General features: G+C 46.8%; 1 protein-coding gene across 1 annotated transcript in view; it reads right to left on the minus strand.

Annotated features, from left to right (window-relative positions):
- The window catches only part of LOC149337063 (uncharacterized), an 81,033-nt gene that overhangs the window by 66,262 nt on the left and 1,069 nt on the right, over positions 1-13,702 (minus strand). The window contains exons 2-5 of the mRNA XM_089553298.1: positions 10,263-10,453; positions 8,861-8,933; positions 4,395-4,462; positions 1,165-1,287 (exon numbers count right to left, since the gene is read on the minus strand). Of these exons, the coding sequence (XP_089409424.1) occupies positions 1,165-1,287; positions 4,395-4,462; positions 8,861-8,933; positions 10,263-10,453 (455 nt within the window). The remainder of the gene's footprint in view (positions 1-1,164; positions 1,288-4,394; positions 4,463-8,860; positions 8,934-10,262; positions 10,454-13,702) is intronic.

Here is a 13,702-nt window from a genome sequence, read left to right on the forward strand (position 1 = left end):
CAGTATACAGAGTTTCGAGTATTCCGAACACACTCCACGTCTCTACACATGACACGAACCAAGGAGCCGGAACTGCACTCAGGAGTACTAAGTGCGCGGCCTGCTGATTGGCAAAGCAGTGGTCGCAAGTCCAGCAGTATACTGCAAGGCCCTCATGTTGCCAATACTGCAGTCACGAGTTCCATACTAAGCATTATCAGCAGTCAGTGGCTACAAACTACCAGCAACGAATCCTGTAAGCTGCAAATGGATTTTCATGAATGCACTGCCCGTGCTTTAGTACGGAAATTCTGCATTTTGATAAGACGAATTTCAGTTGACATGAATATTTTCTGCTACCCTGTGAGATTCCCATCACTGAGACTGTACTATACTCGAAGAAAAGCATTAGAACAGCCCTGGCATAGTGACACCTCCAGCAATCCTCCATTCTTGTTAAAAAGAAATAGAGAATGGAACTAACCACAAACATGAAGCGACATACCAAACATTGAACTGTTACCTTGTTACTGTAGAGAAGGGAGATTTTTAGGGTGAAGTTTTTCTGGTTGATGTCTGCACAGTACCCCAGAAACACTGAGCACGTTTAAAAAAAAATTGTAGACAATTGGTCAGGCATGGCTAAGCACAGAATATAGTGTATCAGCACTAGTTACGGTGGGCACTTAAGGTCCTTACATGCTAAAGGCATTTGACCCAAGGGTCTTTACAATAAAGGCCTTTGCCCTAAAGGCTGTTACCCAGAAGGCATTTACCATGAAGGCCTTTACACTAAATGCCTCTGCCATAAGGCCTTTACCACAAAGCACTTTGAAATAAAAGCCTTTGCAATAAGGTCTTCACCCTAATGGCTTTTACTACTCAGGCCTTTGCCCTAAAGGCCTGAAGGCATTTAAGTTGGAGACCTTGACCCAGGTTTTCACAATGTACCCTGCACCTACATGAAGGCCTGCCAGGTGTGTACACACCTGATGGGTGGCCTACAACCCAGTGGACAGGCTTTAGGGAAGTACGTATGTTCGCCCGAAATTAGAAAATGCGCCTAGTAGTGCTGCTGCACTAAAAGAAACCCAATTCCTTCATGCCTGAGCAGAAGATCAACACAGCCCGACTATAGTGGAGCAAGTGCAGCCAGCGAGTGACCAAGAACTGCCCTCCACTCACCAGCAGGTGGGTGATGCTGCGCACGGTGCTCGTAACCACCTGCACGTCGACCACAGCTTGGCCGATGACCGTCGAGGCCACCTGCCGCCTCCCGACCAGGTCGATGAAGCACACCTCCCCCAGCTGCGGGTGGATCACAGTGGCAATCAGCAACAGCTATGTACAGCCATCTCACACAGAGCAGGGCATGAGCATGGGAAAGCCAGTGTACCGATGATGTCAAACCAAAGATGTCAAACCAATTTAAGAGGTAGTGCAGAAAGCAGTACAGAGGCAGTAATCATTTAGGCGGCTAAACACTCTCAGTTTCAGCTACAATTATGTTACAGTTGTCCTTGGTTTTGAAAAACGCCTGAGATCACTGCAGTAACCCTCATGGAGGAATGCAAAAGCACTGATGCCTCCTCGCCCCTTTTCATTTTTTTTTCTCCTCACGCCACCGCACCACGCAACTTCTGACGTTACGGTGGTCGGATCCAAGGAGGCGCGTATGCGCACTAGTCGTCTCCATGGTGACCCCCTTGGCGCAGCACTGCACAGAGGCTGCGGAGGCGACATGGCAGGCGCACTCCTTCACCGCCCGGTGACGTCACCTCAACGTCAAACTATGATGTCACGACGTTACATCATCCACTCCATATTAACTGCGTTCCCAATTACACTGTTAAAATTATAGTGATTAGTACACTCATTGAATATTTAACTGTTTTCGATTGATTACACGATTGATGATTGACTGGTTGATGATTGGTTGATCTACACACAACAGGGGATATCCAAAATTCCGCAAGTGCACTTTCCCGCATAACAGTGTTGCCCAAAACAAGATGGTTGACCATGCGTTTCCAGCTGAAACAAAGCAAGAAAGACCGCTTTTTTGTTTGATGCTTCCAAAATACGTTTCTTACATTCTATCCACACCTTTAGCGCCTGTCCTGTAGCCCACGTAGTTCCTTTATAGCGAAGTCGGCCATCTTGTTTGGGGCAACATAGTTCTGTGGGAAAGCGCACTCGCGGAATTTTGAATATCCCTATTGCTTAATCACTCTAATTAATCAACCTAATTAACCTTTGATCACTAATTAGACACTTAATCATATCCACTGCTTTTGTCTTCTGAGTAATTATTAACTGATTGATTGGATTTCGATCAACTCCGATTATTCCCTCGTTTCATCTCAGTACCCCTTTTGGGTTTTCAAACTTTGGCAACACGCGTTGGCTCCACCCACACTTCTGGTTTTTCATATTTTCCGCTAGGCTTTGCCTTAACTCCACACACTTTCTGGACAATTTTCTCTCTAATTAATTAACTAATCATTCTATCAACATAATTCTTTTTGCGACATCATCCTCACATCATCCCCTTTCGATTACAACTAATCGCCTGACGCTACTTCTTCTGAGAACCTCACAGCTGCTGCGGACATCTTTTGCTAACACGAAACCCGCCGACATAACCTACAAGTGCTGCCGCATTAAAAAGTATACATGGGTTACACATGGGGTAGACACAGCATGTGGCTGCTGCACATAGTGACTAATAATAATTACAATAAAGACTTTATTTGCACCATGAATAGACGATGCTAGAACAGAACTGTTCATAAGAATAAAATGCTGAAGGACTAATTTTGACGAATTTGCATTTTTTGATCGTGATGACGCACACAAAAAACTGGGAAAGAGTGATAGGCATTCATGGCTTAACAAAAGAAATAAGAAACACAACTTTTCTGCGGTGAAAAATTAACCCAGAAGTGAAACAAAACCTATAATTGATCCCCAAACATGGATGCCATGGTATTTAGTGAGCAACTTCATTTGAACTCACTGAACATAGTGCAACCAATCCCTTAGCAGCTTCACTCTCTAGTCTGTCTGCATTATTTCGGATGTATCAGCCAATTATCGACCAACACTTGCAGCTGGGCTACTTGGTCCATGACTTGAGTTACGAACAAATGGCAAACACATCAAAAGAGAGCAGGGGCGACAAAGCGCATGAGACAAGCGGATCTTTCAAGTTTTCACAATTAATTTTCAGTCAACCAACACGTTCACAACTGAGTGGACAGCGTGGGAAGCAATCGCTTCTACACTCACAGTAGGTGAAAACACGAGGGGGTACACAAAAGAATCCGAACTAATTTTTTCAATCGGCACAGCTTCTGTGGTACCGCGTTTTGCCGCTAGGAGCGCATAGAACGAACATTCCAGAGTCAGTAAGCCGAGTGCCGTCGTTGAAGGAGGTCAGACTAGTTTAGGCAGAGTTTTAGAGTGACAACTGTTTTGTGTGAATGTCATTTTTGCAATGGCTGATTTTCGTGAACAGCGTGCGCCGGTGAAATTCTGATTTTTGCTCGGAAAAAGTTGAATGGAAACTCTTGAAATATTAAGAAAGACGTACAAGGACGATGCTATGGGGACAACTCAAGTGTTCCTGAATCGAATCCTGAATCAAAGCAACAATCATGCCAATGGAAAACTTCAAATTCACCTCGCCTCAAGAAAGCTCGTCAGGTGCAACCAAACCTCAAAACAATGCTGATTTGTTTTTTTCGACGTGAGAGGAGTCGTCCATTGAGAATTTGTTCCGCAGGGTCAGAAAGTTAGCCAGGCTTTCTACTTGGATGTTTTGAAAAGATTGGGCAACAGTGTGCGGTGGAAGCGGCCAGATTTGTGGCAGACGGGTGACTGGTTTTTCCATCATGGCAATGCCCCTGCTCACACAGCCCTGTCTCTACGACAATTTTGGACCAAAAATGGCATGACCCCTATTCCTCAACCCTCATACTCTCCTGACCTTGCCCCGTGCTACTTTCTTTGTTTGCTAGAATGAAAAGGCAGGTGAATGGAAAGCGTTTCGCTGATGTTGCTGAGGTGAAGAAAAAAAACAACGGAGGCACTGTCAAGCATCACAAAAGATGAATTTAAACAATGTTTTGAAAAATGGAATGAAAGATTCTACAAGCGTATCATTGCAAGTGGGGAATACTTTGAAGGAGATTGAAGGTCTGTGCTTAAAATGTGAACAAATAAGTTCAAACAAAAATAAGTCCGGTTTCTTTTGGGTACCCCCTCGTAAATATATCTTGGACAGGCTTGCCGCCCTCTGTTCTCTGTACTAAGGTGGGTGCAGTTACATTAACCGGATAAGTCCGCAGGTCCTGCAAGAGCGGATGGCCGCAAGCACAGCATGGCCACAGTGCCAGGGTGTGAGAGCTCACCTCTGTGCCGACGACGGCCACTGGGACTCCCTTCAAGGTCTGCCACCAGCAGACACACGTCGGAGTACCTGCACGTTGGAAGAGAGTATGCGTACCGACATCACGCATTACACAGACCCCTAACATTTCGCCTCCACTAAAATGTGTCCGCCGCAGCCGGGATCGAACCCGCGTATTACGTCCCAGCAAGGCTGCAATGTCCACAGACAGAAGAAAGCAGTCTTTTCTGGTAAGTACAGCATTCGAACTGCCAGGTGGCGGTGGTGGTGAAAACTTTTATTGTTAATTACAGTGGGATTCAGAGAGTCTCTCGGCCTAAGTGGCAGCAGGGGGCCATGCGGGTGATGTTCTGTACAGTCGGGGACAAAAGTCTCCGGACCACATGTTCCTCTAACGAAGCCGATAGCTCTGCTATTAGTCGGTGGCTGGAGACCACACTTGTAGAGGTAAAAGTTAAAATTTTTGTTCTTTCATCTCCACAAGTGCGGTCTCCAGCCGCTGTCTGATAGTAGAGCTATAAGCTTCGTTTGAGGAACACGTGGTCTGGAGACTTTTGTCCCCGACTGTACAGCCAGGTCCAATCTGAGCAGCAAGGCCTCCCACTGCTCGTTTGTGAGGGCATTCATTTGACAGTGGCATTTTATTATGCTTAACACATCAGAGTAGATATGCATATTTGGCAGTGATTGATCTATAAAGAAGGGTAGATGATATTTAGTAAGCCATGGTGAGGGAACATGTTGGTTCGTAGTTGTCGTAAAGAGAGGTGAGCCAGGGGCAATTTGCATCGGCCCAGTCTGTAGCGTTACGTGATTTCGTTGTAGGTAGACAGATATTCTATGCCCTCTTTATCGTTCTATTTCCCGGGAACACGGTGTGTTAATCTCAAGCAACTGCATAAGCGCCTTCATTGCCTGGAAGGGAGGAGTGAGCGGGCACTCAAATGATGCTGATTTGTCAATTGCGGGGACATGTTAGCAGAATTTGTTCAGCATTCCTGTTGCTGTGGCCGTGGGAGTAATTACGGATGGCTGATCTATGGTTGGATACTATGGTGGTTGCTTGGTTTATGGTTTAGGGGGGTTTAACATCCCAAAGTGACTCAGGCTATGAGGGATTCTCAAGGGCTCGGCAACTCAGGCTATGAGGGACGCCGTAGTGGAGGGCTCCGGAAATTGCGACCACCTGGGGTTCTTTAACGGACACTGACATCACACAATACACGGTCCGCTAGAATTTTGCCTCCATCGAAATGCGACTGCCATGGCCAGGATCAAACCCGCGTCTTTCTTGTCAGCAGCCGAGCACCATAACCACTGAGCCACCACAGTGGCCACTATGGTGGTTGCTTCTGTACTGGCTACAGCTAGGGAAATGGTGACCTCGTCCGCTGCGCAATTTAGCATTGTTGCGCTGTGGTCTGTTACTACCACTGCCATGCATTGAATAAAGAGCATTCCGCAGCTGCAGTTCCAAACAGGAGAATGTGAAGCAGGTTGCAACAAGTGGCTGCTCCTTTATTGATGAGAGGTGTACTCTTACACAAAGAACTTCACCCTTTTAACTCTTTCTCAACCAGGTAGAAAAACAGGTTTCTTCAAAAATCTTGATTATAATTTTCTTAACAAACTGTTAAGACTCATTATGTTGTGTCCCACACAGAAATGAAGCCAAATGAGTGTGCTTTTCAAAAGTGAGAAGTATTACGTACAGACTGAACATTTACTGCAAAATTTAATTCGCCCAACACAAAATCTTAAAGAACAGAAAAATTTGGTAAAGATAAGCTTCTACCTTAAAATAAGAAATGCACACAAACCAATAAGAAAATACAAAATGTTCCCCATTATAGCAAGAAAATGTGCTGCAAAAAAGTTGTAGCTCACAAAGTCTTCAGAGTTCTAAAAATTCAGGCCAATAATATGACCATCATGCCATGTGGCAAAGCGGTCCCGTGACATGGTAAAGCACAAGTCCATTTCACATGTCTTAAAAAATATGTTTATTTGGTACTTAAACTTAGTGTCTTCATAGCACTTTTTGCAATTTCACCACTTGTTCATTTTCACTGGCCTGTGCTTGATACCTGTGATTGTACAAACTGCAGCCAATGTTCTGCACTGGCTTCGATGATCCTCACTGTTAGGACGACTGAATTCTAACAACTTTGGATCATCACTGGACTCACTGCTGTTATCCAAGTCAGAGACGACCATTGACAACAAGGTAGAATAGCAAAATTCGGCACAATAGCTCACTTGCAATGGACCCGCTTGGGCTACCAAGGCTGTCAGCAATCATGGCACGGCATTTTAAAAATCGCACTCTGGCGAGCAGGAATCAAACTACATAAGAAATTCAGGGGGGCACTTTGTTCACCTAAAGTGCGGTGAGGCGTAAGCCTTAAGCACGGTGTTGCTGCTTGTGTCACTGATGCGTTGTTAAGATGTTAGGCCTCTAGGAGTGGAACGCGACAGTGTCTTGCAACGCTGCCAGGGAGCCCACAGAACGCCATCGCCCGTTCAGTTCTACTTCTTGCTTGTCGGTTAATTGGTTTTTGAGGAAAGGAAATGTATCTGTCTCGCATATCTCGGTGGACACCTGAACCTCGCTGTAACGGCAAGGGAAGAAGGTGGGAGTGAACGAAGACACCGTATTCACTAGGCGCGCCTTTGTTCATTCCAACCATTGAGCTTGCATGGCGGAGTGGTTAGCGTGCTCGTCACACTCCGGAGACCGGGCTTCGATTCCCCAACTCGACCAATTTCCTACTCGGTTTTATTTATTTATCCAGCCTGACTAGAAGGGTTAATTAGGCTAATTGGGCAATTAAGCAATTACTAAACTCAGTCCCACTTACTTGGAGCATCACTATATGATCCCTTTAATTGGTTGCATGGTTACTAGCCAAAGTACAATTGGCCCCGTTTGAAATTCGCGCACTGTGACGTCAGGACCGTTTCGACCAATTGAAAAGCGTGACATTTCTGTTGGCAACTCCTGCTTATAACGATGAGGCATTAAAGACTTTCTGCCTTAAAAGTTAAACTTTAGTCACTAATCTATTTATGAAATGATGTGACATGCGCAGCTTTCACCAAATCCATCAATCACAGGTTGTCAATATTCTATGGGCATGGTCGAGAAAAACTCAAGAAACAGATTGCCACCATGGCCAACTGAGATGCACTGGAGCAAGCGACTGTTCTGTGTATTTTAACTTGCTACCTCACTGCCTAACAGGCATCATTTTTTATTAGTGTGACAGCACTTGATAGCATATTTCCCGCTTCTGCAGCGCTGGCGGCATTGGTGCAAACCACCGATTCTTGTTATTTATGGCATGCTCTGTGCGTGACGGCGTGCAAAACAAAGAAATTGAGATGACCCCACTTCCATGCTGCAAGCTGAGGCACAGTGGAGAGGACCCCATGAACTGCTATCAGAGAATGTCCTGTTACGTCGGATTGGAAATCCTAGGGCAATTTTTTTTTCCTCACCAATATTCATAGTAAGTATACAAATCTCAAGACACTACTTGGTGCATAGAGACTGGTGGACGCCATACAGCCTGCAGTGAGTCAGCATGGAAGCCACAAGGAAATGAACTTTGTAATACTCCTTGTAGACGTAACAAGTAGAGGCCAACTTCAGGATGCTATTAAAGAGGAGAGGCCCATCTTCGACTCAACAAGGCCACCACTCATTGAGGCTTATGCATCATTCCTTCAAAAGTAGGATCTATAGCCCAGGACACCGGTGGCATGACCTGATGCTATACTACGCTCCCAGAGCCTCGGACAGACTCTCACACTACACCGACAGACTCAGTAGTCCTCCGTGCCCTGCTCTTTTGTCATACTTTCAGAATCATGCACCAACGGAACACATTAGTAAACTTCAGTGCAAAGTTATTCACTAAGCACACATCGAGTCGAAGGCATGGTAGGTACAGGTGAAGAGCATGCCACTGTGAGCATCCAGCTAGAAAAGAACTTTTATGTCTAGATGGTGCCAGCAGCCTAGACGAGCAAGGGTTTTGTGCTGATTTCTAACAATAAACGTCAGTTGAACGTTGAGCACTGTGCGTGCGTTCTCCTCCACCCTCGTTGTCCCATTGCTCAGTTAACCAAAATGAAGTCACACCAACTTGTCCACTTCACAGTTATGCTGGTGACGACACGACTGCCCTCTCCCTCTGCTTGTTGCTTCGGGCAAAGTGGGACATCATCTAATAAAGACCTGGCGTACACTTTTGCGGCCACTTAGAACAGAACCTAGGGGCCCAGGAAGCAACCACAGAACAGTGTAAGGCATGCTTCACGGACTGCCATTTGTTTTTGACGTTCCGAGTGAATCAAAGCCAGGACAATGCATGCTTGGTGACAGAACTTAAACATTGAGCAGCCAATATTAGCACCAGCAATGGCAGCACCAAACACCCGTCTCGTCTATGTCCCACATACCTCGGTCCCCGGAGAGATGAATTGCTCGTGTGTCATCCACCACGGTTCTCTTATCTTCGCTCGCACCTTCATCCTGAAAACAATGGCAAGAATGCATGCATCAGCCACTTGTGTGCATCCACTGCTAGAGCTTCTCTTCAGGCATATTCCCAAAGAGCACTGAGATCAGACTGCTCTTGCAGAAGCCATAGTGGAAATAGCGGAGCAGAAGGCCACTAAGACACATCGTGCCATTTGGAGCGGTACTTAGCATCAAACAGCAGTGTAACATGCCAGGCTCTCGTGAGCAGACCTGTGCGTGCCAATTTGCCCCCTGCAGAGAACTGTGATCAAAGCTTACCACAGGTCCATGCGCAGTCACTTTAAGCATTTACGAAACGTGACTTTGGCAAGGAATTCTAATTTCTTGGCATCCAGGATGCATAGCTTGAGATTCAGTGACGTGCTCTGTAATCTGCATACTAAGAATTAAGCTCCGTTTATCTATTCCAATGTTGTGCACAAGGACAATGATGAAATGAATTCTTGTCAATAATACCGGGCTCCATAAACTTTAGACTGCGGCTGTATAAGGCAAATGAAAAGAGTTTACCACAAAGTGAGGCTCCAGCGGTGCATGGGTTAAGGGTGACACGACATGCTCCTGGCATGCAAGGAAACTGGCAAAGAGATTGCCAAGCCGTTCCCATTTATGCAGAGCAGGGGAGGTTATCTAGCCAATAGCTGCTCGCCAGCGTGCGCTGTTTTGACAATGCTGTGCATTGCCTGATCGCCAGCTACGCATGACTATGCACAAAAGCTCACATCTCACCCCTTTGGAGAGAAGAGCAGTATCTACTTTCTCAATCAGTGCTTGACCATTGCTGAGAGTTTATAACGTCCTGAATGGGCTACTCAGATACGAGACAGTATTGATCTGTGGCGGCATGCGAATTCCACTGTATTTATACTGCCAGGAATGCTTCTGCATTCAAGCTCCAGTGAAGCACTATTTCCCACACGATCTGACATCATTCAAAGCGGGCCACTCCGCAAAATAGCTTGAAAAAAAAACGCCAGACTACCACAGCCTGATTTCCCACACCCCAGAAAAAAGTGAGAATGGCTCAGCCAAGCCTGGCATCATTGTTTTCATGACATCATGGTGCCGAGTATCGCGGTTTCCTCACTCTGGTCATCAGTCACTTGTGGCCATCTTTTCTTGTGTACACTGTACCAGCACTGGTGCAACAACCTATTTACATGATGTCAACATTGCAAAAAATGTTCCTCTGACGATGCGTCGCCCTGCACCCAGCATAAACGGCAGCCTCCCCTCTCATTGCCTTTTGCACCGGTATGCCCGCTAACCGCACTCCACAATTGTGCCAACCAGTTAAGTACCCTCGCAAACTGCACTCACCAGGAAGGGTGAGATGTCCCATATGTGCAGTGCCCCATTGGCGGTGACGAGGACTAGTCTGGTGGCCAGCGGGTCCATGCACAGTGCCACCACGTCGCCGTGGTGGTGTGGCTTGCGTGGCGTCGACCACGGCAGGCTCCAGAGACGAGGCCAGGGATCTCGCATGTGCCGCAGGTACAGTACCAGGTGCCCTGCAAGTGGTGCCGTCACCGGGGTTGACAATGGCAACGAAGCGATTAGCGAAACTGGTAGCCGCTATGACTTACTGTGCACCCACCGGCAGCTAGGACAACTCCCGTACTAATCAGTACTTCAGTCAAGTACAAAACTATAGGTGGGCAGAGCCACCCCCTCGCATTGCATCCATTCCTATAGACAATATAATCTGGTCGTTATCATCAAGGAATATGTTTCAAATAGCAAACATGTTGCAAACATTTCAATTAAATTATCCGGCGTCTAACTGCCCCAGGTAGGAAGACTCTCCTGAGTGCAAAGAACAGATCTCAACAGTATACTGCTATGCCGCATCTTCACGCATTCACAATTTTTCCAATTCATTTTATTGTTTTAAAGACGCACTAGCTGTATTACATAAGGGGTGGGTACAAATATAATTGTGATCAAGTGTTAAGACAACTACTGTTTGTTCTACCAAAGCATATCAAGTTCACAAAGCCTGATACATACAGGGTGTTTCACCTAAGACTTTCTGCAATTTCTAAAAATAAGCTATTTGAATTAGATGCGCGCTTTTTCTGGCATAGCATTGTCAGTGGTGCAGTACATCATAATGCAGCTAAGACGTGCTAACTAGCAGGCTTGTTAACCAATATTTAATAGTTAACTTTTAAACTATTACCGTTGGGCTGCTTAATTATTGAAAGGCATGTAGCCCACCGTAAGTAATGTCCATATCCGTTTTTAGAATTTCGAGAACGCGATTATCCTCGGCGCTGTGGCCCAACAAATTTTGGCTATCTCGACGAGTTAGGTTCACTGGAGAGGTTGCTTTGCCTGCAAGCTTCTCAAAACGCATGCATTTTGGCGCGACGTGGGCGAAGTTTGTTGGGCCACAGCGCCGAGGATAATCGCGTTCTCGAAATTCTAAAAACGGATATGGACATTACTTATGGTGGGCTGCATGCCCCTCAATAATTAAGCAGCCCAACGGTAATAGTTTAAAAGTTAACTATTAAATATTGGTTAACAAGCCTGCTAGTTAGCATGTCTTAGCTGCATTATGATGTACTACACCACTGACAATGCTATGCCAGAAAAAGCACGCATCTAATTCAAATAGCTTATTTTTAAAAATTGCAGAAAGTCTTAGGTGAAACATCCTGTATAACATATACTGCAAGCGCTCACGGAAACACCTGGAGTTGACCCGGCATGTCAAACAAATGAAGTTACACCTAACAAGTCAGATGGCATCTTGATTGCACAGCAAATCTACCACTTACATTCTGTTTGTAACGTAATTATGGCCTGTTAGGGAGAGAGTATAGACACTCAGTTCATACCAATAACCAGCTTTCCCCTCTGATCACGTGACCCACTACTACAATGCTCAAGTGAGAACAGACCACAGAAAAAATGGCAAGAAAGAAAGCTCGCTTGCAGTCACACTGGTCAAATGGTTTGGTTTAGTTTATGGGGTTTAACGTCCCAAAGCGACTAAGGCTATGAGAGACGCCGTAGGGGAGGGCTCCGGAAATTTCGACCACCTGGGGTTCTTTAACGTGCACTGACATCGCACAGTACACGGGCCTCTAGAATTTCTCCTCCAAAGAAATTCCAGCCGCCGCGGCCGGGATTGAACCCGCGTCTTTCGGGTCAGCAGCCGAGCACCATAACCGCTGAGCCACCGCGGCGGCACACTGGTCAAATGTTTAGGGGAATCCCCCAAGGTGGAGTAGATTTGTAATAAGGGATTGACATCCACGTGAGCGCAGCCAAACGGCTGCAAAGGAAAGCTATACAGCTTTCTCAGAAACTTCACAGTTAAAGAAAAATTCGTCCTGGTCCAGGGTTCAAACCCGGCACCACCGCTTCACCGGAGCAGTCGCTCTACCAATTGAGCTAACCGGGACGGCAAGCTTATGGTAGGGCATGGTATTGTTACGCGGCGGCCAGCCGAAGAATGAGACGTGGTGAACCATGGCTATGAGATGATTTAATGGCCGCTGGCCTAGCGCGGGCGCTCCGTCCCGCGCCACTGCCAGCTTCGTCTTCGTCACACTACTCGGGGCCTCCGAGCGATCGTCCCGATCGGTGACGAACAGACGGCGAAATGGCGATGGTCTTGAGTGAAGGATCGAACAATATGTAGAAGATGGTGCAGTGCTGGCCGCCACGATGAGAAAGATGAGAGAATGAGTCCTGGTCCACGAAGCATCCGGGCCGTAGGGTGCCAGGAGCTGACGGCCGAGGTCTCTGGACGCACCGAACGGCAGAGGCAGGGGGACGGTTTCTTCACGTTTGGGTCAGTGGGGTCTTGGGTCGTCGTGTAGTGTGGTCCGGGCGGGGGACGGGGCTGGGGTGAGCGTCGAGGTCGGTTCAGGTCGGGCGGGCTGGGGCACGGCCGTGCGGCGCTGACCAGGTACTCACAGCCGACGTCCACGGCAGGCCCAGGACGCCGAAGCTCCGTGACCAGGATGGTGATGAAGGGTCCCCGCACCTCCACCAAATGTTACGCGGCGGCCAGCCGAAGAATGAGACGTGGTGAACCATGGCTATGAGATGATTTAATGGCCGCTGGCCTAGCGCGGCCTATCTATTTATCTTATGTTGTGATCTATTTAAGGCAAGTACAAAAGGTAGAATCATATGGCAGATCCTACAATCTTCTGGCCAACACCATATACATAGTTTTCACCGACATCATAACGGCCTCCATCTCTGGGTCCCGAAAGCGCAGAAAAAGCCTCGGCAGTTTGTGAATCCGCCCATCACCAACCGGTTCCCGCGTACACTGTGGAAGCTAGCCACAGTACCCAAAGATGGCGCCCGTGACGGAAAACCTTGACTGACCACGCAGAATTCGACGCCTGAAATAAATAAGCAGCTAATATGGCTTAATTGTAGAGAATTTTCGTTGATAGAATGTAAGGTGACAGACAATCACGGCTCATTTTGTTTGCGGATTTTACAACAACGTGGGACTTAACAGTGCTCTGAAAGTACACCAGCAACAATTTCAACCATCTATTACACCCATCGGTACTAGAGTGCGGTATTTAACTTGCACAGCTGTCCTTAACTCTTCAGTTTTACTACACCACTCGTAGTGAACACGTAGTCAGAACACTGCGCAGAACCGGGTTAATGGGCTAGGTTTCCAAGACGTTTCCAGGCATCCCATGCTAGTACCACTAGTGCGCGCTTAGCCCACAAAGAGCAAAAGTAAACTAAATGCAGCAAAAAATATCGTTACG

This window comes from Amblyomma mixtum, chromosome 7, assembly GCF_055824585.1.
Source record: "Amblyomma mixtum isolate Tamu chromosome 7, ASM5582458v1, whole genome shotgun sequence".
In the NCBI taxonomy this organism is placed as follows: Eukaryota; Metazoa; Arthropoda; class Arachnida; order Ixodida; family Ixodidae; genus Amblyomma; species Amblyomma mixtum.